A 25,704-nucleotide genomic window follows, 5' to 3' on the forward strand; every position below is an offset into this window, starting at 1 on the left:
CTATCACAGAAGTTTGCATATTACAATGCAAGGTATCATCGATATACTGAAGGCCGTGCACTCTAAGCACATTAGGCCACATACATGTTTATCAAAATACGGATAAAGTTCCCACATGTTTTAATTGCAGTTGCATTCTAAGTGGTCTTCCTGATCCCTCCCTTGCAGCCAGAGTGAGTCTCTTGAAAGGATCATATTAATCCTCCGCCCAGAACTCTCGAAAGACTTCCTATCTCACTTTGAGCATACACTTAGAGGCATTGCAATAGCTCCATCCAATCAGTCTTAGTTCATTTCCTGCAGTTCTCCGGGTCTCTCTTTTTGCTCCAGCCACGCTGGACCCCTTGCTGTCACTGGAACTTGCTAGGTGTGCTCCTGCCCTAGGGCCTTTGCCCTTGCTGTTCCCTCCGTCTGCAATATTCTTCTGCCAGACGTCCTCATGGCTCTTTTCCAGACATCCTTTCAGTCATTGCTCCAAAGTCACCTTCTTTTCAATTCTTCCATGTCCGCGCTATAGTTTAAATATTTATGGTTTAAAATTACATTTTAATATAAATACATTTTACTAAAATCTGTATATTTATGTATTTATCAAAATCTACTCCTTACCGTCATGTAAGGCCAGTGAGTACAGGGCATTTATTTCTCGGCTGCTCATTGCTTTTTCCCAGTCTTAGCATTGGCACTGGGTAGATGCTCAACGCATAGCTGTTGAAAGCATGAAAAAGTGAACTCTTCCCCAAATCCTCTGACATGACAGTCAAGTGTCATGAAGCTTTGCATCTCTAAATAACCTCTGAAGAATTTCCTCCCATATATAATTTGAAATGTTTTAATCTACACACTGATAAAATAGCTAGTATTTTTAAAAAGTAGACAATGCTGAACACTGAGTAGGCTTTGGAGCAACTGGAACACTCATCTACTGCTGTTGGGATGAAAAATGGTTAAGTCAGTTGGAAAGCAGTTTGGCACTATTTTTAATAAGTTAAATATACCTAACATAAAAATGCCCCTAGCCTTTCCACTCCTAGGTAGTTATTCAATAGTGATACAAATATATGTCCACATAGAGATGTGTACATGGATGTTGATAATGGCTTTATTCATCTGAGCCCCAAATTGGAGACAGCTCACCAGACAGCTGGTGAATGGATAAACAACGCTGGGGTATTTCCATAAGTAGTGAGATGCCATGATTAGGCTATAAAAAGGAATGAGGGACTGACATGTACTCCAGCATGAATGAATCTCAAAATCGTTATTCTGACTGAAATAAGCCAGGCTGAGAAATACCCATAATGGATGACTGCATGTAACAGTGTCCTAGAACATGTAAGCTAGTTTGTAGTGGCAGAAAGCAGGTTGTCAGGACCAAGGTTTGTAGGGACGGATGGTCTGCAAAAGACGTGGGGACCCGAGGAGCAATGGAAAATGCTCTACATCTTGGTTGTGGGTTCTTACAGATGGATAAATCTCTCAAAGATCATTGAATTTATACTTTAAATAGATGAATTTATTATACATAAATTATACCTCAATAAGGATGATGTAAAATATTTTTAGCTTTATTATTTATTTATTTTTAAGCCTGGCTTAGCTTGTGACTGAGCTGGGTATAGCTTATTTTGTTTGATAAGTTGCTCCTCCAACCATCTGCTACCATTTATAGTGACTTCTTTTGGGATTCCTTTTTTTTTAGGGATTTCTTTTAAAACTGGTTCTGTTATGAAATCTTATATAGATACATATATTTTAAAAGGCCAAGCTAAGCAGAAATTTTAATGTGTTAAGTTTAACAAAGCAGAAAGGTTGGTAGTATTATCCCAAACTTAATAGACAGTGAAACCGTGGTTCAAGATGATACACTAAGTTCTAATGTAGGTCAGATTTGAACCCAACGATATTTGACCCTGAGCTTAGTTTTCTCCACTTCTCTGGGTGTCCTCTCACACACACCCCTTCCCCCATTACACTGATATTTTATTTTGGAAATAAATTCACTTCTTTAAAATATCATCATATCTCAGATGGATCTTTCACTATCTCAGATGGATTCAGGTTTTACACCGGGCCAGAGGCCATTAGGCATTTTTGAAGTTTATCAAGTATTATGACTCTTGTAGGTAAAAGTCTCAAATGATACGAAATTCAGGAATATTTTTCTTTCATAGAGTTCATTCATAAACATTTTTACTATGATAGCACTTTGTTACAGTTTGTCAACTAAGGTTTTACTAAAGGGGGTTCATATAGACGGTCATGAGATTAAAAAGAACTTGCAAAAATGCATTCATTTTAAACTATCCCTTGATAATAACATTTACCATGTCTAGTGCAAGTTTCTAATGAGTATCTCACCCAAGGGATAACGTTTTTGTTTATCATCTTGTTTTTGCAGGTAGTGCGATATTTGGCTGGTTGTGGACTGCAAAGTTGTCAGATGCTGGTGTCGAAGGGTTATCCAGACATTGGGTGGAATCCAGTTGAAGGAGAGAGATATCTTGACTTTCTCAGATTTGCTGTCTTCTGTAATGGTAGGATGAATCGCTTAGGGTCTTTTATGGTCATTATTAAGACTGCAAAAAAAATAGATGTATAAAATAATGAGGCATCGCAGCATTTTCATGAAGGAAGTAGATAGTAGTAAAGAAATTGAATATCTTATAATCAGTAGGCTTTTTCACAGTAATAATTTATTTTGTAATATTTATTTTGATCGTGATGCTGGGCTTTCATTATTAAATAAAAATTTTTAGGCACTTACATTCTTGCTGTTTTTATAATTAGACTCTAATAATAGCTAGGATCAAGACTTCACTTCCTATAACAAATTAACAAAAATGAATAGTTTATACCTCCATCATGCTTTTCTTTACTTGGAAAATTTTAAGGGCAAGAAAGGAAATTTACTGAGCCTTATGGACAGAACCCTAGTAATTTGGATTCAACTTTGGCTCTACTACTACCTTATTAGGTTTTAGTTATTTTTCTTTAAATATAAGCAGATTAGTATAACATTGTTTGCTCAGAACTTCCATGTAGTCAACGTTTGCTTACTCCTGTTCCCCGTTTGATCTTAGGGGAAAGCGTGGAGGAGAATGCAAATGTCGTGGTGAGATTGCTCATCCGGAGGCCTGAGTGTTTCGGTCCTGCCTTGAGGGGGGAAGGTGGGAATGGTCTGCTCGCAGCCATGGAAGAAGCCATAAAAATAGCTGAGGATCCTTCTCGAGATGGTCCCTCACCAACTAGTGGATCCAGCAAAACCCCGTAGGTCGAATATACACACTCTTAAGATTAAATGATACCACTTGACTTTTAATTTTAGAAAATATAATTTGTGTTCTCTTAATTGCAGTATAATTCTCTGGTACTCCGGATTTCTTCCCTTGAAAATGAAATGTGTTTTGAGAGAAGGGATGGAATTTGCTGCCGGAATAGGGTGAATGAACAAAGAGGGACCTCAGGAAGACTGTGTGGATTTAGTCGAAAAAAACTTAGGTTGTAGGAGATGTATTTTGTGAATTTTCTCAGGGCTCTAGGGAGCAGTGAGTTCTTACAAATGATGGCAGGTGAGCCTTTGAAATTAGAATAGAGTTCACTGGGAGGCTAGCTGGAACGAGTTTTCATGATAATAGTAAGAGAAAGAGACCTTTAGCAAGAGGATGGGGACTTAACTAATCTGGTGTGTTGGCAGAGAAAAGGGGATGTTGTCACCTTGAGGAGTAAAATGCTTTATTAAGGTCTTGGTGACCGGGGAGGCAGCGACTACCTTACATTTCTCCGTAGTCTTTGTTGTTAATACTTGATTCCAGCAATAAATTCATCCAGGCGTGTTGCTTCCTTTTTTAGCCACATCACGTGGCGTGCAGGATCTAGTTCCATGACCAGGGCTCGAACCCATGTTCTCTGCAGTGGAAGCATGGAGTTTTAACCACTGGACCTCCAGGGAAGTCCCAGCTTCCTATTTTTTTTTAATCTGTGGAGCTGAGTGTCCTGCTAGGGGCCCATGCAACCACACTGCTAGCACCACTGGTAAAGATATAACATAGGGCTTATTGGAGGCAGTTTTCCAAGCAAAGAGGTAGTCCTGCAAACCCTGGTTCTCCCACTTAAAGACCTGGCATAAATATTCCATCGACAGCAAGGCCAGGGTTCCAGGCTGGGAGTGCTCCAAGAGCAAGTTACATATTTATCAGTTAGCTGTTGAGGAACTAGGAATCCCTTAGTTTTTCTAACAAGTAGAAAATATACCAAGAGATTGCTGGTCGAGTACCACCTGAGTAGGTGTGCAGCTGAGGACCTTGGGGGCAGCATTGCTTGCGAGGAACAATATTGTCAACAGGCCCTGCTGTTACTCTGCAGACTGCTGAGTCCAGCTGAGGCAGCTGTCGGCCAGGCCACTAAACAAGGAATGACGTGATCTTCCAGGGCCATCCAAATTTGTCTCTCATCAGCGAGATAATGAAATATTGATATTTTTCATGTTGTATTACTTGGGAGTGAGTGGGTGGGGCAGAGTAAAGAGAGAGGTGAGTAAATGAAATCACGTTTATGAAGTATTCTGGGCAAATCACCTTACTGGGTGTCTTGTATATGTCATCTTATAGGACAGATCTTTGTCACCCTTTCTCTAAATGTATGCTGTTGACAAAAGTAAACTTACCAAGTTCTTCAGTCAGTTATTTTCTGTTAATATCTTGTCTGCCAGTAGAAATGAGCAGAATCAATCAAATTAATAATTCCTCTTTTTTTTCCATTTTGAAGGAATCTTAATATTAAAGTTCCCACAGATGCCTTCTTGGTGGTAGAATCTCAAATCTTGTCTTTAACCCATTTTTATTTTCCTTTTTGAAATGTCAAGCTGTATATTAAACACATATGTGAAAAGTGTCAGAAGAAGCAGAATTAATTACCGTACTGGTCCCTTTCCTCTGAGAAGTATGTAATAAATCTGAAACGTCATTTTATTATCCCGTTTGCTTTTCTTTCTGTTTCTTTTGAAAAATCCACGAAAGTGATACAGAAGAGGAGGAAGAGGATACCATCCACATGGGGAATGCCATCATGACATTTTATGCAGCTTTGATTGACCTGTTAGGACGCTGTGCTCCCGAAATGCATGTAAGTGCTGTGGGGTCCAAGAACAAAAATCCTGGCTTATTCCTCTTTGTTAAGACATCCGTCACTTGCAAAAACCACAAAAGTATCCAAAACCATCAGTCTTCATGCTCCATTAAAAATAATTGCTGCAGCCTCATTGTTGAACAAGTGTTTGTTTAGTTGGAAATATCTTCTTGGTTACAAAAATTAGTGATGAGATTTCGTTATGAGTCATTAATAGACTAGTCAGTTACTAATACACCTCTAAAACTCATATAAGCCTCCCCACACTTTAAGAAGGAAATAACTTATTTTTCCTATACAATGTCCTTTCCTGTTTTAGTGCATGCAGAAAGCACCACTCCTACCAAGGGTTGTTTCCTTGCTATATAATATTTAGTCCTTTTGAAGGAGCTGCTACATGCTGGCCACTGGTTTAAGGGAAAGTGGGGCTAGGAGCAGGTCACGGGAAAGGAAAGAGCTATGTAGACCCTATTGATTAGAGTTTTCATAAACTTTTTGACCAAAAGGTAATTGAAGTTCATGGAACGATACTTACTTTTACTCTGTAATACATTCTGCTATATTCTACTTTATTGTAATCTATTCTGTTTTCTTCCATTATATTAATTTAAAAAATGCTAGCCAGGGTCCATAAAATTAGCTTCATGATCTGTTGATGGGAAACAGCTAGAGTCTGAAGCACATTGACCAGTCCTGGGGAAGAAAGCAAATACACTTCTGACTGCTCTGAGCATGAAGCCAAAGTGACTGTTAGTTACAACACATCACCTTTCTCCCTACCCTTCGAATCTATGTCTTTTTTTGTGTGTGGGGGGGGGGGTAGGGGGAGTGGGGTTTGCTTGTTTGTTTTTGTCTCTTTCTCTCACACCCATAGGTTAAAACTTTCTTGCTTTCTGGATGTAATCTTTTGTTGTGAACAGAGAGGAATCGCAGGATGGAGAAATATTAGAATGTTAGAAAACCTGGAGTTTGATTTTTTGTAACGACTTAACTTGCTATCAGTGAGATTTTCATTATAGTAAATGGGAATAGACTATCAAAAATTTGTGTGCTGGAAGGTCATTGCAGAGAAAAAACTTTATGCCCACAATATTCATTCTTTTCCTGTTAAAGTAGAAAATCAAAGGAACCGTGAGAGAAATTATGCTAATAAATAGAAGATTTTTGTTCTATTAAGGGGAAAAACAACCAAGTGACTTAATAAGGGACTAACCTTGGCACTTCAGAAATGTATTCACCTTCAACAACCATTAATTGAGGACTTCCTAGGTGTCAGAAATTGTGCTTCTGTTTCACACTCTGTGGTGAAGGAACAGATGCGTTCCCTGGCATTGGAAGCTTCCAGTCTGTTGCAGAGATGGGCTGAGATCCTTGACTATGTCAGGTCCACGATCTTCATAGATACATTAGCCAGTGAAGGTCTAAAACACCTGTTAGGATCCATGTTCACCATTTTCCCCAACATTATAAACCCATCCTTGGGAGAAATCAGGGTGGAATATAGGTGGATATACAATGACATTTTTATCACAAAACAAAAAAGGCTAAACCAGCCTAAATATTAGTATATGTTCAGAACCTAAAGATAATAATTTTTCCCTTAGTATTATTGCATATGTTATGGATAGATATTTATATGTAATTTGGGGGGTTAAGCATTCACAGACTTATCAGTCTTAAAATACTTTAATACCCCAGAGAGGATAAAAACTATTATTCTAATGGATATACCTGTTGGCCTAGACTGCAGCATGTGACTCAGTGTGTGCTGAAGTCAATGAAAATTGTGTGGCAAGTAAATATCTGTCTGTAAGCCTGAAACAGCACTTTCTGAGAGAGTTTCAATTTTATTATTTATTTTTAATTAAAAAAAATTTTTAATTAAAGTATAATTGATTTACAATATTATATTAGTTTCAGGCGTACAACATAGTAATTCAGTATTGTCATAGGTTATACTCTATTTAAAGTTATTATAAAATATTGGCCGTATTCCCTGTGCTGTACAATATAACCTTGTATCTTATTTATTTATACATAATAGCTTATATCTCTTCATTCCCTACCCCTGTCTTGCCCCTCCCCCCTTCCCTCTCCCCACTGGTATCCACTAGTTTGTTTTGTGTAACTGTGGGTCTGTTTCTGTTTTGTTATATTTGTTCATTTGTTTTATCTTTTAGATTCCACATATAGTGATCCTGTACAGTATTTGTATTTCTCTGTCGGACTTATTTGACTAAGGATAATGCCCTCCAGTTCTACCCATTCTGTTGCAAATGGCAACATTTCATTCTTTTTTATGGCTGAGTAGTATTCTGTTGTGTGTCTATCTATCTATCTGTATGGATATAGACAGATATAGAAAGATAGACACACACTCCACATCTTTATCCATTCTTCTGTTGATGGACACTTAGGGTGCTATATCTAGGCAATTCTGCTATGAACATTTGGGTACATATATGTTTTTGAATTAGTGTTTCTGTTTTCTTTGGATATTTACCCAGGAGTGGAATTGCTGAATCACAGAGTGGTTCTATTATTAAAGAGGTCTAACTTTATATAATTAACAGAAAATTATTTTAGACTTGGATTCCCATTCTTCCAGTTTTCTAGATAGAATTAGAACATTGATTTCACAAAGTTATTCTTTGTTCCTTTATTTTTCTGCCTGTAGTTGATTCATGCTGCTAAGGGAGAAGCCATCAGAATCAGGTCGATTTTGAGATCCCTGATTCCACTGGGAGATTTGGTGGGAGTAATCAGCATTGCTTTTCAGATGCCAACGATAGCCAAAGGTAAGGTGAATTTCCATTCTTTGTAATTCAGTAGGACGTGGATGGTGTGGTGTTTTCAATAAGCTCATCAGTACCCACAGTTTCTTTCCCTGCAGCATAGTTACACTACATAAGTTTCTTTTAAAAAATGAACTACATCGGTATCATTCTTCTAGATTCCACACATATGTGTTAATATACAATATTTGTTTTTCTCTTTCCGACTTCACTCTGTGCGACAGACTCTAGATCCATCCACATCTCTACAAATGACCCAATTTCATTCCTTTTTATGGTTGAGTAATATTCCACTGTATATGTTAACACATATATGTGAAATCTAGAAAAATGATACAGATGAACCAATTTGCAGGGCAGGAATAGAGATGCAGATGTAGAAAACGGATGTGTGAACATAGAGGAATGAATTGGGAGATTAGGATTGACATATATACACTACCGTGTGTAAAAAAGATAGCTAGTGGGAACCTGCTGTATAGCACCAGGAGCTCAGCTTGGTGCTCTGTGGTGACCTAGAGTGGTCGGTTGGAGGGGTGGTGTGAGGGAGGTCCAAGAGGGAGGGAATATATGTATACATATAGGTGATTCACTTCATCATACAGCAGAAACTAACACAACATTGTAAAGCAACTATACCCCAATTAAAAAAATATTTTTTTTATAAAATATTTTCTACATGCATTGTTTTTAACCAGCTGTTTCCAAAGAGATTTTAAGTCTTCTTCAGGTGACATTTCAGTTTCCAGAAAAGGGAAATAAGCATCTCAACTGTTTTATCTAATGTCTCTCCTAGAGTTCTTTGGTCCCCTGTTCTTCTCTTTCTTGACAGCAACACCTTAATTCACTCTTTTTGATAGTTTTCGTGGTCACTTTCTTATAATACTTTTTTTCTAAAACAGTGGTCATAGGTTTTGACTTAGTGATTTAAAAATTGCCAGTGTGTTGAAAGAAGTGCTCTTTTCAAGACTGAGGAGAACATTTTGGAAAGATTTGTTTCTCCCCATTTTAACTCATCGTTTATTGTTCTTTTACAACATGCCATTTTTGGTTTAGAACTGCTTGTGATTAATTTTCCAATGTTAACTCTATAGCATGTAAAATAAAGTCAACAGACTCTCCATATAAACGCCCAGAAGCTGTGATTCCTTACAGCCCTGCTTGCGTTAGGTTGGGAGGAGATGGGAGGGCCCAGCTCAGGAAGGTTGGAGTGAGGAGCTGATGCTTTACTGTGGAGGTGGTGATAGGGCCCCGATTCTCCCCCATGCTGAGCCCCTGCACTAGCCCAGACTACAACAGAAATGGCACATGGCCTGGGCCCAAGGCCTAATTCCCTGTTGGTAATTCACTCTCCGCCTCCCATAAAAAATTTTAAGCAGTCACTGAAGGCACCTAAAAGATATGTTAGGTCCCAAATTATACTTTATTCTCCCTTTTTCCAATGGCAGTTTTGCTCTGTTTTCCAAACTTGATTGGATATTGTTACACATATCATTTTTATACAAACTTCTGATTTTAGAACGAAAACACATTTAGATACGAAGTACACGTGATGACCCTTTTCTTTCATGAATTATGCCCAGAGAAGATTAGCTGTCAGTACCTCAAGTCTAGAATGAGGGGACCACTGTGTAATGGCAAGCGGTCTACCCTACTTGCCGGCGGCCGTATTGTTAGGAAGTAAAGTTTCGTGTTTGCTAACTTTACGCACCCACATCTTCAGGTGACACAAACAGCCATGATAACTGAATACCCATTCTAAATTTAGGGAAAGCTGGACCTTAAAAATTGTCCCCTAGCTTTTTGTCTTGCCCATTTTAGGCAGTTTCTTTTTCTTGTGTATAAACAGACTCTCCTCATTTACCTTCTTTTCACCTTACTTCTAACTCGCATTCATTTACTTAATTAAATATCTTGTCTTTCCCCTACGTTCTGAGCCACAAAATTGATACTCTCAGGAAAAAAGATAAGAATAATACCAGTGACACATGGATTGGGGAATAAAAAAATGCTAGCCTTTATGGTTAAAATCAGTAATAACAAAGAACCAAAAACAAGGACTGTAAGAGTGTCCAGATGTCCCTTTCAGAATTGCCCCAAAAGTCTCAATATACCTCCTTTTCTTCCAGTTATCTGTCTTTACTAGCCTTTAAGATTTTCCAAGTTAGTTTCTTTCCTGTCCTATTTACTTGAGTTATAGTAATGTTATGACTTTTTTGTAATAAATATGCAGTATATTGTCTACCTTAGGATTTAAAGGATTTTTGGTGAACTATCACAGTCACAATGAAAGCTAATATTTAAAACACCATCTACTGGTTATTGTTAAATTGATGCTTTTTTTAATCTTCTTTCTTTTTATGGAGAATGTAGACAGAAACTTGTATGTTTTTATTTTGCTGTGGTATGCATTAAATCAACTTTTAAAACTTAAACCATCAATATTTCTTCTTAGGTTTCGATGACAGGTCAGTTGGTTCTTTAAGCATCACCAGCTATTGCTGATAATTCCTATTATATGTTCTGTATTTAGTATGTGAAGTTTGTCTCTAAACATTAGTACCCTGCTCCTCAGTATTAGCTAAGGCCTTTCTCATACATTTTTTTCCTAGGCCATGAGTTTTATTTTTATTTTATATTGGAGTATAGTTGATTTATAATGTTGTGTTAGTTTCAGGTGTACAGCAAAGTGAATCAGTTATACATATACATATAGCTATTCTTTTTGAGATTCTTTTCCCATATAGGCCATTACAGAGTATTGAGTAGAGTTCCCTGTGCTATACAGTAGGTCCTTTTTGATTATCTATTTTATATATAGTAGTGTGTATATGTCAGTCCCAACCTCCTAATTTATCCCTCCCCCCACCCACCTTTCCCCTTTGGTAACCATAAGTTTGTTTTCTAAGTCTGTGAGTCTGTTTTCTGTTTTGTAAATAAGTTCATTTGTATCATTTTTTAGAATCCACATATAAGCGATATCATATGATATTTGTCTTTGACTTACTTCACTTAGTATGATCATCTCTAGATGCATCCATGTTGCTGCAAATGGCATTATTTCATTCTTTTTTATGGCTAATATTTCATTGTATATATGTACCACATCTTTATCCATTCCTCTGTTGATGGACATTTAGTTTGCTTCCATGTCTTGGCTATTGTAAATAGTGCTGCAGTGAACACAGGGGTGCATGTATCCTTTCGAATTATGGTTTTCTCTGGATATATGCCCAGGAGGGGGATTGCTGGATCATATGATAGCTCTATTTTTAGTTTTTTAAGGAACCTCTATACTGTTCTCCATAGTGGCTGCACCAATTTACATTCCCACCAACAGTGTAGCAGGGTTCCCTTTTCTCCACACCCTCTCCAGCATTTGTTGTTTCTAGACTTTTTGCTGAGGGCCATTCTGATGGGTCTCATACATTTTTATTATAATTATCCTAGAGCTAGAGGGTAGCCCAAAAGGATAATGAAAGAAGGAGGAGTTTAGAAAAATTAAGGGGCAAGTGTCTAATCTCAAAGGTAGCTATTCTTTTCCCGCAGCTCTTGGTCCAGACAGGTTTGGGGAGGTTGTGTGAGGCAGTCATTTTAGGTGGATGAATAATGCAGCCAGCACAGGGTAAAGCCAGTGCAGCTGGCCCGCCTTGTGCCAGTTCATTTTCCAGGAGTCTGAGAGGAGGCAGTTCATCAGCTGTACTGTCCCCAGTGTGTCTGAGGAGACGGAGAGCATGAAGCAGCAGCCCATCCATGAGTCTTCATTCCCAGGCAGCTGGAGTTGCAGCATTCCTTAAAATGAATGTCCACCTGAATGGAGTGTTTCAAAAACAAGTCTTATTTCAAGATCAATGAGTTGCTTATCATTTCCTTAGGCACAGCTTTCTGTTAGAAGAATAGAATCCTATAAATTACCTATAATGTGATTTTTTAGGAGAATGGAACTGGAGTTTCATGTAGATTTTTAATCAAAAATTAGAGCATGCTGATTTAACGTAAGGATTAAATTACCTCGGGTTGGATTTTAAATCCATTTTTACTTAGTTTAAATCTAACTTTGCCAATGACTAGACGTGCAATTTTGGACAAGTTATTTAACTTCCCTAAAAGTCGCTTTTTATCTTGTGCTAAAGGAAGATAATAATACCACCTTCATAGTGCACGTGTGAAAATTGTATGAAAGTGTGTCTGGAACATTCCTAACATAATACCTGACAACAGCACAAATGACAAGCATTGTTATTCTTATTATTGTAATTACAGGAAGGAAGGTATTAGGTGTATTAGTTATTATTAATTATAAGGAATGGAAGTGGTTTCGTATTAGTCTTCAGTCTAATTTCCTTTAAAACATTGTTATTTGTTCATTTTCATGATTCAAATATCAAATTCATTCATCGACTGTGAATGAAAACAAAAACGTTGTGACTGTATTCTTTAAGGATGGGTATGGTCATGTATCATCTTTCCCTGGGTCCTTCTTTCTCCAACATTGCATCAGTAATAAAGATTCTGTGATAGTATTTGCAGAGTCTTATAGTGTGTGGTCAGCAGCAATGTGGCATAATTATCACACGGTCAAACAGAAAACAAGTTTGTTCTCCAGTATTTTCAATGGGCACATAATTCCCTAATTCTTCATATCAGTGATCTCCTCTATGAATCTACAGAGTTATACTAAGGAATTCACTCCTCTGTATAGGCATCAAGCCTTGACTGTTGATAGAGAAAATAACATGTCTCTCAAATATGTTTTAAATGTTACTAAATGCTATTATGATTAATGAAACATCTTTCATTTGAAAGTCAGACTGGTTCCTAGAGTTTTGTTCATTATCCTGTAATTGTCTAAGCCATAAATATGTAAATGATGTAAATGTACCATGTTTGTCACATAGGGTACATGAACTTTAATAATGTTTTATTAAGTTTTCAAGAGGTTCTTGTATTGAAAAGAATGCAAACCTTGCTTTACATTTTAGCTTTATGATATTTACTCTTAGTTTTACAGTTTGGATTTTGGGTGCCATTTTGTTTCCTTCTCGGTATCTGGCATAGTGCTATGTCCTAATCTTATACACAGTTAACAAATGGATGCCCAATAACATTTAAATGACCATGGATTTACACTGCACTGCCATATTGCCTCAGCTAAGTCCCAGCCTTTGCTTGAGGGTAGTAGAGGAACAGAAAACCATTCACCGGATAACTTTATTTAAAACACGAGAAGGCTGGAAAGTAGCCATTTGTAATCTATTTCATTAACAACGATGTATCACCTTCTCTTTTTTAGATGGGAATGTGGTGGAGCCTGACATGTCTGCGGGGTTTTGCCCAGATCACAAGGCAGCCATGGTTTTGTTCCTTGACAGGGTCTATGGAATTGAGGTTCAAGATTTCCTCCTCCATCTTCTCGAGGTTGGCTTTCTGCCAGATCTGCGGGCTGCTGCTTCTTTAGATACGGTAATGATCTGAACAAATGACTTCTGCAACTTTTTCTTTCATAGATATATTCATTCATTCATTGTCACCAAATGGTTATTGAGTGCCTATTATATTTTTAGGCAAGCATAGGGTAAACAGAAAGCAAAATAGACTATATCCTCAAGGAACTCACTGAATAGTGGAGAAAATGGACAACCTGAAGAGTAAGATAAGAATTCTGATCAGGTGCAATGGAAGACAATAGAAAGTTGATATAACCCTCATTTGCGAGGTCACAGTGGCTCCTGTTCACTTCGAAGTCAACATAAATAATTATGCATCTCAACAAAAGCAGTTAAAGTATTGAGCAGGTTTAGTGGACATTGTTGAGTCATGCCAATCACAGTATCATCCCGGTGCCTTCATTTATTAACGTACCTACAGCCTCAAATCTGTCCTGTGAATCCAGTGGCCAGTATTGAGAATCTGCCATTATCAGTGTAAGTGTTCTGCTATTTGAAACCTTGTAAAATAAGCTGAAACTCTAAATGTTATTCTAGTAGCTATAATAATACCTTTTTTTATTCTCAATCAAATGAGTCTTCGATATCAGAGGAAATCCGATCTTGAGTTGTCAGTAGTGAAAGCTGTGAGAGGAGAATCACAAAAATGAAACTGAATTTTTTTGTTCTCTTTTGGTTGTGTTCATGTGAAATTCTGAACCTAAGTAGTATAGTTGATAACATGGTAGGACAATCAGCCTTTAGTTATTGATGCTGGTGGACATGAACAGAAATATAATTAATACTCATATATAGAATTCAGAAAGAATTTATGTATTTGAGATCTACTGTGAGAATAAACTCCTTTCTCTTACCTCTCCTAGTAAAGGGAAGCACTCACATTCTTTGATATCATTAGTGTCTTTGTCTTTCATCCATCCTACCCTTGATATTTTATTTTATTAAAAATTTAAAAAAAATTTTTTTAATTTATTTATTTTTAGCTGCGTTGGGTCTTCATTGTGGTGCGCGGGCTTCACATTGTGGTGTCTTCTCTTGTTGCAGAGCACAGGCTGCAGGCTCAGGGGCTTCACTAGTTGTGGTGCACAGGCTTAGTTGCTCTGCAGAATGTGGGATCTTCCCGGACCAGGGCTCGAACCCGTTTTCCCCTGCATTGGCAGGCGTATTCTTAACCACTGCGCCACCAGGGAAGCCCCCAATATTTTATTTTAGAACATAAACCTCTGGGGCTTTTTGAAGAGATAGATATTGCTTCATTCATTTTTGTCTATTTATGAGCAATTGAAAATTGATTGTCTTTAGTGATAAAAAAGCATATGAACCACAGGTAAATCTATAACAGAGGAATCAGTTTCCGTATTATGTACTTTTGTCGTTTTCTAGGTAATGAAAGTACACGTCAACTTGTGGATCCCTTTGAAAATTGTCTCCTGCCCAACACAAATGACTGTCTCCTCTCCAATTCCTCTCTAGGCTGCTTTGAGCGCTACAGACATGGCCCTGGCCCTCAATCGGTACCTTTGCACGGCCGTGTTGCCTTTGTTAACAAGATGTGCTCCTCTTTTTGCTGGCACTGAGCACCATGCTTCCCTCATTGACTCATTACTTCACACCGTGTACAGACTTTCTAAGGGCTGCTCACTTACCAAAGCTCAACGAGATTCCATAGAAGTGTGTTTACTCTCCATTTGTGGGTAAGTGGGCAATGAAGTCTATACCAAGTTTCTTCTTCTTTAAGAAAGAGAATTTAGTCTCTGGCCCTTGACAAATTGTTTTGAACGTTGTCAACAATTTCTGGACCATAAAATTCATTCATTTTATGTGCTGGGGTATGAGTCTTACCAGAGTGCCCTTGCTCCTGATCAAGTTCAGGAGTGTTCCTCCAAGACTCTCTCGGTATCTAGCCATTGGATACAGTGTTGGACCAACGATACTTTTCTGGATGTTGGCGTGTGAGCTGTCGCCGGCCACGTTAGTGTAATATTAGTAGATTCTCCCCTTTTCACTGTGTGATGGTTTTAACTCCTCTTCCAGAAGAGAAGAGAAAACAGAGACTTATTAAAGATAAAAAATATATGTAGTATAATATTAAAGTATGACCTATTGTGACAGTGATGAAGACAGACTATTTCCTCCAGCCTGGAAAGCCGCTTCCTATAGATAGAAGTGTTTGAAGGTCTTACTCTGAAAACCAGAAGCGTATCTTCTCCTTTTGAGGTTCTGACAGTCAAAGTGACAATTTCTCAGGCCTCTAGCTAGGGTAATGGTTTCTTTCTGATGGACAGGAGCTCTTGGAGGTGAAAGCTTGCAGCCTGCCCAGTACATTGGTAAAGGAAAGGTTTTCACTCATAGTGGAACGAGTATATGGGTGTAGGAACCAGATGGGACTGAGGGAGGTTAAAAAAAAGAAAAAAAAAAAAAAAGATTAGTTCATAATCTAATTTTAGTTCCCTGACCCCAAAATTCTGTGAAATGGAATCAAAATATCTATCTCACTGACTTTTTCTAAATATTAAATGAGATGAAGCACTCAGGATTGCCGACACAGTAAATGGTCACTGTGTGTTAGTTTTCTTTCCCTTTCTCCTCTGGCAAAATTTCGATCTCAGTCTTTTTCTCTTCCTCTTGTTCCTACACTCCCTCCCTGCTTCTGATCTAGTCATTGAAGACCCTTCCCACTCACTGGAGTGAGGGAAGAAGCATTTACTAAATTAGTAGCAACAGTGGGGTCTGCAGTTGTGAGTGGTAGCAAGGGAAAGAGCAGAAGAGGAACATCTCCTGTAGCAAATAAGGGTTGGTCTTCAGATCAGCGAGCTAGAGATGAGTTGGAAATGTAGCTTTTTACAAAAGTATGTAGCTATTGGTTAGTCTTTGGATTAGGAACACCTAAAATTAACATCATCTGAAGAGAGGTGTAGGTACAGTTTCTTGGCATGTATAATGTAGTCTAATGAATTATTCTACTTAGTTTAGACATTATTAAATGTTCATTATTAAAATTAGCTTTGTTCCACCAGCCAATTGAGACCTTCTATGATGCAGCACTTACTCAGAAGATTAGTATTTGATGTCCCATTATTAAATGAACATGCAAAGATGCCTCTTAAGGTAAGTACAGGAAGTGTTTGTAGTTATTTGATTACTGGGTCCTCTGACTTTGTTTCCTGTTACAATATGTATATATCTCAAATACATCATGTTTGATCTTTGATGCTGGAAAATTTCTTCCAGGTATTGAAATGGGCATGTAAGTTATAGCTATGTGTACCTCAACCTAAAATAAACAAGTAATAAAAGACCAGAGAAATCCTAAGATTGGTTTACTGTAAATCAATGGAAATAGAAATCAATGGAAAGAAAATGGGCCACAAGAAAAAGATGAGGCAAGATACTCTTAGGCTGGAAAACATAGTAATAGGCCTGGCCTAAAGTATTAGCAACCTCAAGGCATAAAGAATAGGTTTGAAAAACAGCATTTTCTAAGTTGGTAATCAAATGACAGTTTCCAAATATCATTTCATAAGGATCAAATATAATCTTTATGTATACGCAGTTACAGTTTGTCACAGAGTGAAGTCCCTGACATTTTTGCTTCCCAGCTTTATTATTCTGCTCGTGAAAGATCAAGTCTCATTCTGTCTTATTGACTTGGGAATATTTTCCTGTCATGTAATATACCAATCCTGGCTCACGATTTTAAGGTATTAGGTGTGTACCAATGTGTGATCTAGTGGCGTGGTCTGTGCATGGAGGTCATTGTCCTGTAGTGGACTTTTTATAGGTGACCACTCTGCTCTACCACCTGGTAAGCATCATTTCTTCCTCATGGCCACCCAGTAATTGTGGCGTGAAAAGAGGTTTAAGATAAAAATAAGCTGCTATTGTTTTCAGCTGCTCTGACACTAAGCACACCTAGATACTTAACATAAACAATCTTTCTCTACGAAAAGTGATTTTGGTTTAATAAATCTAGAGAAATTGATGCATTATGTAAAGTAAGTTATATCCTTGCTGAAAATCCTGTTTTTTTTTACAGTTTTTATCATTTGCTTGTCATGCAAAATTTTCTTGATACAAATGAGCTGGAAAATACCTGAAAAAAGATACAGTATCACTTTATGTGGTAAAACTCTTTTGCATTATAGATATTTGCCTGTTACTCTAAGCAAATTAGATCTCAATATTTCATCATTTGAGATTCCTAAATTGTGTGTGTGTGTGTGTGTGTGTGTGTGTGTGTGTGTGATTCGTAACTGTGAGGGAGACCAAACGAGAAGAAATATTTATACAGTAAGAGACCTAGTTAGCTTTAATAAGAGTAACGCTCAATTTATTTTCCTCCTTAGCTATAGGAAAGAGGGTCCAAAAATTTACAGTTTATTCAAAAAATAATTTTATTTTAATTATTATTAATAATAATTTTATTAATTTGGCAAATAGTTGTGAATATTTTTCGGTTTATATACCCAGAATAAATGATCCAAAGAGCTACTGAATAATTGAAAAAATTCCATCCATGTCTTTGAACTTCTAGTTTAGTCCCACAAAATATTTGTAGGTTAAAAACTTAAGAAGCAACATAGACCCTCAGGAAGAAAATAAATTACATCCAAAACCACAAAGAGCTACAGATAAAGAAATTACGGAAGTAGGGCAGTTTGGGGAGTTTACTTAGAGATGTGCGTTCTGAAGCAAATCGTAAAGTGTAACGACTCAGGGTAGGTAGAGAAGAAGCACAAATATTCAGAGGTATTGTCCCTTGAGAATGCACATTTTAGGTGCTGTATCCTCTGGGTCAGTGTGACGTCAATCCCTCTGTTACATGCATGGATTCCACGGGATAACAAGTCATAAAATTGTAAGTAAATGATGGCAACTAAAGTAGAACTCAGGGGTACACAGATAACCAAACAACCTCCTAAAGAATTCTGTTCAAGATAATTTGTGAAATTGGTCATTTGGTCTTCATCCTGTGCTCAGCGTTAAATATAAGGAGACATCCTATATAAGATCTTAGTATTCTCCAAAAGAATTCATATGGGATTGAGCAGTTCCATATCAGTTGGCCTTATTACGTGGCCTTGGCATTAGAATGCCATGTGGGAGGAAATGGAAAATATATACCATGTGTCTTTAGCTCAGTGCTCTTAGAATTGTTTTCCCACCTAGCTGCTGACAAATCATTATGAAAGATGCTGGAAATACTACTGCCTGCCTGGAGGGTGGGGAAGCTTTGGAGCTGCCTCAGAAGAAGAACTTCATTTATCCAGAAAGTTGTTCTGGGGCATTTTTGATGCCCTGTCTCAAAAGGTAATTGTGGTTTTATTTGTATAATAAAACAACTGAAAAGCCGTAGGATCTTGGTAAGATAGTATTCCTAGTGGAATAGTGGAATGCTGTCTTTGCTCATCAAGACTTGACATAGTTTTATTTTTTCTCTTCATTTATAACAAATGTTGAGAATGCAATTTATATTAACTCTTCATAGTCATGATGGTAACATGTTCCTTGTGATCATAACATTTTCTGACTTTAAAATGGCTAAGCATTTTAGGAAATTATGCACATGGGTTGATCAGTTTCTGGTGCATTTGGACTTTTTTGGACTCAAACCCTCCCTAGTCAGTCACCTCCCCAATCTTATAAAGCCTGAAGAAATCCTGTCAAATATAAAATATTAAATCTCATAAAATTATAATATTCCAGTGGCCTTACTGACTTTTCCCACTTTGCTGCTATGGAGATTTAAGTACTCAGTGCTTTATGTATGTGACATCCCCTTATAGTTGCCATATTTATAATGAATAGTTCATATACTTTCAGAAGACTGGAGTGTATTATTTCAGAGAAAATCAGAACAACATCCTTCATATGCTTATGCTTAAATTATTAATCAAAATCAGTTTGAATTCCCAAAGAGGCATTATCAGATGACTGGAATAGTATAACCAAGAGTTTACTGCGTAATAAGGGAAGTTTATCTGTGATTACATTTGGTAGCTACAACTCGATGCTTTTTCTTGCTGAATTGCCTTGGGTAAACCCGGAGTCTTTTTGAAATAATATGTAGAAGGTATTTTGAGAAGAATTTACAGCTTTAATTTAAAATTGAACATTTAAAGTGAGATAACTTTTAAAATGGATAAACAACAATGTCCTACTGTATAGCCCAGGGAACTGTATTCAATCTCCTGGAATAAAGCAAAATGGAAAATAATATTTTTTAAAAAAAGAATGTCTAGATGTATATAACTGAGTCACTTTGCTGTACAGCAGAGATTAATACAACATTATAAATCAACTACACTTGAATTAAAAATTTTTTAATAATAAAGGAATTATTATTTTTGATTTTTTAAAAAATCTACAAATACAGATTTAACTAATTATGTAATTAATATACAAATACCTCTCCCCAGAAATTTTGATTATGCATATCTCCTATAGAATTTCTTTCTCAGTTCAGAATTTTATTTTTCATACCTTTGTAATGCAATACAGACCAGTTAAAATTCCTTACTCTCTGGAATGTTATACTTTGGGTATTTTTCATGTCTAGTCTTTATAATGTGGTGCAGCAATAGTCCTCATTGACTGAAATTATGTTTATGTTGTAAAGGCACGTTATACATGTAGAATATTCAGGTTCACTTCATTTCCCATTATTGGAGAATAAACGTTTAGAGAAGCAAAGATTTTATTCCTTTTATGCTGCAACTGCAGTACAAAGCTTCAGTCATCTCATCTTATGGGATGTCAGGCTATAGTTTCCATTTTCTAGAGAAAGAATCCTTCGGGGAGTTGAGCCAGCCCAAGGTAATTCAGATTTTCTCTTACAGCATCGTGTCAGCTGCAGTGATCATGTTGACAGCTTTTGCTCAATAGTAATGGAGTATTTATTTTTCGGTCCTCCATCTCTTCCCAGAAATATGAACAAGAACTTTTCAAACTGGCACTGCCTTGCCTGAGTGCAGTTGCGGGAGCTTTGCCTCCAGACTACATGGAGTCAAATTATGTCAGTATGATGGAAAAACAGTCATCAATGGATTCTGAAGGGAACTTTAACCCACAACCTGTTGATACCTCAAAGTATGGACTCTTTCTATTGCAGCAGATTTTTATTGTAAATGATGTGTGAAGTCTGAAATTGAATAAGGTACTAAAGTGAACTTTCTCTCATCCATGCCCCCCTTGAATTGGTATCCTTTTACTAGGGGTCCCTCTACTTGATGAAATGATAGTAGTAATAATCATGGTTCTACAAATATCAGAAGTAGATAAGATGTACTTTCTAAGAGATATACTCTTAATATCGTCAGGATTCTCTGTAAATAACCACATGGCAATACCTCTAATAATGAGAATCAAGAAAGTATATCAGTTATATTTTTTAGTTGAAATTCTACCCTAAATGTTTATTAATAATCGAAGCCAACTTCTGTGCAGAGTCTTTGATTCAGGGTGCTCCCAGCATGCAGTGCAAAGCTCTTTCTGTGAGCTACGGGGCATCACTTCATCATCACTACATCTCAGCCAGGCCTAGGGTTAGCAGCTTATGTTCAGCCTCAGAAAGCACAGCGTGAGAGTGAAGGGAATATCAAATGAGAATATTTCTGGAAAAGTTAGCATGGATTGAGAATGCGGTGTGACAACCTTAACCACAGATAATACATTACTTATCATTATGAAAGCTCTTCCATGTACCTACTTGCGTAAATTGCTCTACAGATAGGATGTTTGGGTACGTCAGGTGTCTCAGCATTTTTGTTGTTGTTACTGTCTCTAAGTAGGACCATGGTTTTCCATTTGCAAGGAGGCTGCTCTTCATGCCACATTATCTTACCCATTCTGTGGTGACTGAGCAAGATCAGTATTAGCAAGGTAGTCACTTGGTAGTTACCATCCACAGCATCTGAATTTGCTTGGGAGTTCAACTTTCAGGTCTCTGGGTGGCCCCTCAGCTGGTTTAGCTTCCATAACCAGATCCCAATTTCAAGCCAGGTGGTATGCCATTAGTTTGATAATGCCTTAAATTTGCATGTTTGGTATTTGATAACAGTCCTGTGAGAAAAGACTCTACCCCCCCAGTATTTGGCTTATGTGATTGGTCCTTTGTATCTCTTCTAAAGTAAGTAAACCAAAATACCACATGTTCACATTCCTACTTGGGTAAGTTTGTGGTTTGTTAACATACAATGTAATCTAGGATTTTCAAATAACATTAGAACAATGTTATGGCTTTGGTGTTGATTAATTAAATCCAATTAATGAATAAGTGTTGGGCATGTATATTAATTTACCTTGGCTAGCCCCTTTGGGGACCTCTTAACAGACTAGGTTTGCGTAGTGATATCAATAATTTCTACATCTTTGTGATTTTTTAACATATTGTTTTTTAAGTATGTGAATATCATAAAGTTCAATTACTAACTGATAACATTGCTAGAAAAGAACAGTAAACCATCTCATTATACTAGGTTTTACTTATAATTCTATTCTCAAAGTTAATTGCATTAGTAAGTTATGTTTTCCATTCATAGGTATATTTGATAGTCCCAAGTCTCACATTTACCATCAGACTTGGTTTTCAATTGCATGGACTCCATGTCTGTTCGAGGGATTAAATATTTATTTAAGCATGAAAGAAATCAAGAAGAAATGTTATCAAAACCATAAAGCATGAATTGGTTAATTACTTTTCCCTATAGTTCATATTAGTAACATCTAGAATTTATATATAGACCATTAACGTTTAAAATTATTAACATATAACTAGTTGTATGCAATTAACTTAAAATTAATTTTAGTACATTTGAAATGGAACAGGTCAGATATCAGCTGTTAGATATTACCTGATAGGTAAATATCAGGTCAGATATTTACCCATTTATAGTTGTTGCCTAAGAGACTTAAGTCAAAAGGAGGAATAACTTCAAAGAACGTATGTGGGAGAAAAGTATGTCTTTAAGCTTGTTGAATTTAACTATATCTTCATTCAGGTTTAAAGAAAAAATTGGTGTTATCTGTTGTCCTCTTCTTTGAATACATTTTAATTATTTTTATTTATACTATGTATAATTTTTATTGTATATAACTTACATTAAGACATAAAGTGTGACTCATTATAAGATGAGTGGGTGGAACCTTATCTGCTTGACTTTCCTTATATTGTTCCTACCATATGGAAAAGTAGTACCTTGTTAAACCAATTTTTTAACAGTTATGCATCGAATGGGGTATAAGCAGTCATAAGCTGTGAGTAAATTATTAATACGATTCCCTGTAAGTGCTGAAAATTAAACCTTTTTTCTTTATTTTTCTCATAGTATTACAATTCCTGAGAAGTTGGAATACTTCATTAACAAATATGCAGAACATTCCCATGACAAGTGGTCAATGGACAAGGTAAAAGTCAGAATATCACATTCTAATTCAGTACTGAACGTACCTAATGAATGATCATGGCTCAGATACATCTGACCATGACAATTTTCTACTTTCAAGTGAGAGCTTTAGATTAGGAAAGAACATTTAATTATGATTTGCTGACATAATATTTAGTCTAATAAAATACTTAGTTCTGCCACTGATGTACATATAATGCACATAAGAATATTTGTGTTCATAAAAATCACAGTGCTAAAAATTCAAAAAATCTATTAATTAAATATAGTTTCTGAACATACATTTTTGTGAGAGTAAAAAGTAGTAATAAGATACAAAATATTATATGTAGGATGGATAAACAACAGGTCCTATTGTATAGCACAGGGAACTATATTCAATAGCCTGTGATAAACCATAACGGAAAAGAACCTGAAAAAGAATATATATATATATGTATAACTGAATCACTCTGCTGTACAGCAGAAATTAACACAACTGTACTTCAAAAAAAATTTTTTTTAAACTGTCATTAGGGTCTTCAGTAAGAAATAGTGGCTGTAGGTCCAGACATCTTTTAAGGGAACTTTAGCTTTATGTATAATTTTATATTAGATAAAATCTTGAAAATTATTAATCAGAACTTAGTGGTTATTTACACCTTCAATAACACCTTCTGCTCTTCTGTTGTATTTCTTATCTCTAAGTAGATCTGCAGTTCACTTACGAGGCAAGATGGCATGTTTTATTTGCATTGTCAAGAAAAGATAACTTGAATGAGATAACTAAAGCAGTTGCAATCCGTGATATAAGTCCTATATATATATTATGAGATTTTTCTGGAGGAAAAATGTGGTCACATTTAAGTTAAGCCTACTTAAACTTAGAGAAGATGGTTAAAATAGGGTTGTCAGAGAAATTAAGTTGAGATGAAGCAGGAATTTAAAATAAGCATGTACCGATTTGGCGAAGTGAAAATCAAAGAGCGAAGGTTCCAAGGGTTGCTTGTGTTATGTGGCAACTCAGTATCACCCTATTAAACTATTTTTCTTTTTCTAAAATTTATTTATTTTTATTTATTTATTTTTGGCTGGGTTGGGTCTTCATTGCTGCATGCGGGCTTCTCATTGCAGTGGCTTCTCTTGTTGCGGAGCACGGGTTCTAGACGCGCAGGCTTCAGTAGTTGTGGCTCGCTGGCTCTAGAGCGCAGGTTCAGTAGTTGTGGCGCACGGGCTTTGTTGCTCTGTGGCACGTGGGATCTTCCCGGACCAGGGCTCAAACCCGTGTCCCCTGCATTGGCAGGCGGGTTCTTCACCACTGCGCCACCAGGGAAGCCCCACCCTATTAAACTTGATACTAAGTTTCAATCTTTGCCTCGGCCAACCGGTCCCTGCTTCCAAGAAACCCCCTTTTTGTTTTGTTAAGCGTATGGCTCTTTCTTTGTTCAGTAACTTAATCGATTTACTAGGTAAGTCAGTAAGAGTGAAGTATCTGTCCTCTATAAAGACTGAGCTGGTGGGGTGGTGATGGAGAGGAGATTTACAGGAAGGCAGTCCTGAGCTATTTCAGCCTAGTTACCCGGATCCCATAGACATACATGAAATGATATAGGGAAACAGTGAATGTACCAAATTATATGGGCAAAATCACGTGGAACAAGAGTGTTGAGAGGTCATTGGACAAAGGAGTGGGCAAAACAAGTGGCATTATTCAGGGAGGCTTCCAAATAAGCCAGCTGCTCCAGTTTTCCTGTTTAAAATGAGTGTTTCACTTATTCGTCTCACAGGTTGGGGTCCCAAGATGGGCCAAAATGAGTATCATAGGGGTCGTGCAGCCTTTAGCCTCCTCCTAGCAGAGGGCTATTGACATAATCACAGACCTGTCTAAGGAAGACCGGATGCATTTAATCTCTGGATAGAAAGATTTGTTCCAAGTGGTTACTCAAAATAATATCGACTATGATGAAATTCTTTATATTGACTTATGCTGGATAAAGTTCAAACCTTAATCCTTATCTTGGTTCATTTTAGATTTACCTTATCAAGTACACACTTAAACACATGTACACCTACACTCTAAAATTAAAGCATGTAAAACAATTTTGATTTTTTTTAGTTGGCAAATGGATGGATTTATGGAGAAATATATTCAGACTCGTCTAAAGTTCAACCATTAATGAAGCCATATAAACTATTATCTGAAAAGGTGACTTGTTTATTTTTTAAGTTTATATGGTTTTAATTTGGGGGGGGGGGAGTTTTTTTTCTTCATTATGTAAATTTCTTATTAACACGTCTATTTTATATATACTATTTTTACCTTTTCTCAAAGGTCCCATTTTTTATGTACTGTTTTTTTCTCTGTAGTACCATTTTCTGTCAGTATTTAATTGGTTATTCTCTTCTCTACTTAATACTTTTCTGTTTCTTTTTTATTTTTATTCCTCTCCTGTATTTTTAAGAACTTTAGAAAATATTCTTTTCATTCTTAAGAGTTTTTTGATAAGGGATAATGAAGTAATATATTGTAATATGCTTATTATTTATGTTTTCATATATGTTACTTCTTTGAGGGGAAAGCAGTATCTTGAAAAGTGAAGTGAAAAGGATTTTCTAGGGTGGTGCTTGCAGAGGAAGTTACTTCTCTGCTTCAGGAGAAGCAGATAAACGGCTTCAAGCACATGGCATATAATCTGGCACTTCTTCCTAACTGTTTCTCCTTTCTAGTTTCTGTCGGAAGTATCAGAATCTGGGAAACTAAAGGAAATTAGCCTCATGCTATATAATAAGATAGGGTCCCTCTTAGCAGCATTAGTCAAACGAGGTCTCAGCTCACACTCTGCTCTTCAGAATTTGTACTCTCCTTTTTTATTTTTAAATAAACAATGCTAATCAAAAAATTTTAGGGGAAGACAGAGTATTTCAGAACAAAGCATTAAATATTTAAAATTT

General features: G+C 36.7%; 1 protein-coding gene across 1 annotated transcript in view; it reads left to right on the forward strand.

Moving 5' to 3' along the window:
* RYR2 (ryanodine receptor 2) overlaps nucleotides 1-25,704 on the forward strand; it is a 644,069-nt gene that overhangs the window by 428,576 nt on the left and 189,789 nt on the right. The window contains 11 exon segments of the mRNA XM_032609082.1: nucleotides 2,402-2,537; nucleotides 3,084-3,270; nucleotides 5,019-5,124; nucleotides 7,805-7,925; nucleotides 13,216-13,385; nucleotides 14,843-15,063; nucleotides 16,387-16,477; nucleotides 18,539-18,679; nucleotides 20,295-20,458; nucleotides 22,696-22,774; nucleotides 24,869-24,958. Coding sequence (XP_032464973.1) covers nucleotides 2,402-2,537; nucleotides 3,084-3,270; nucleotides 5,019-5,124; nucleotides 7,805-7,925; nucleotides 13,216-13,385; nucleotides 14,843-15,063; nucleotides 16,387-16,477; nucleotides 18,539-18,679; nucleotides 20,295-20,458; nucleotides 22,696-22,774; nucleotides 24,869-24,958 — 1,506 coding nt within the window.

This window comes from Phocoena sinus, chromosome 16 (genome assembly GCF_008692025.1).
Source record: "Phocoena sinus isolate mPhoSin1 chromosome 16, mPhoSin1.pri, whole genome shotgun sequence".
Classification (NCBI taxonomy): domain Eukaryota; kingdom Metazoa; phylum Chordata; class Mammalia; order Artiodactyla; family Phocoenidae; genus Phocoena; species Phocoena sinus.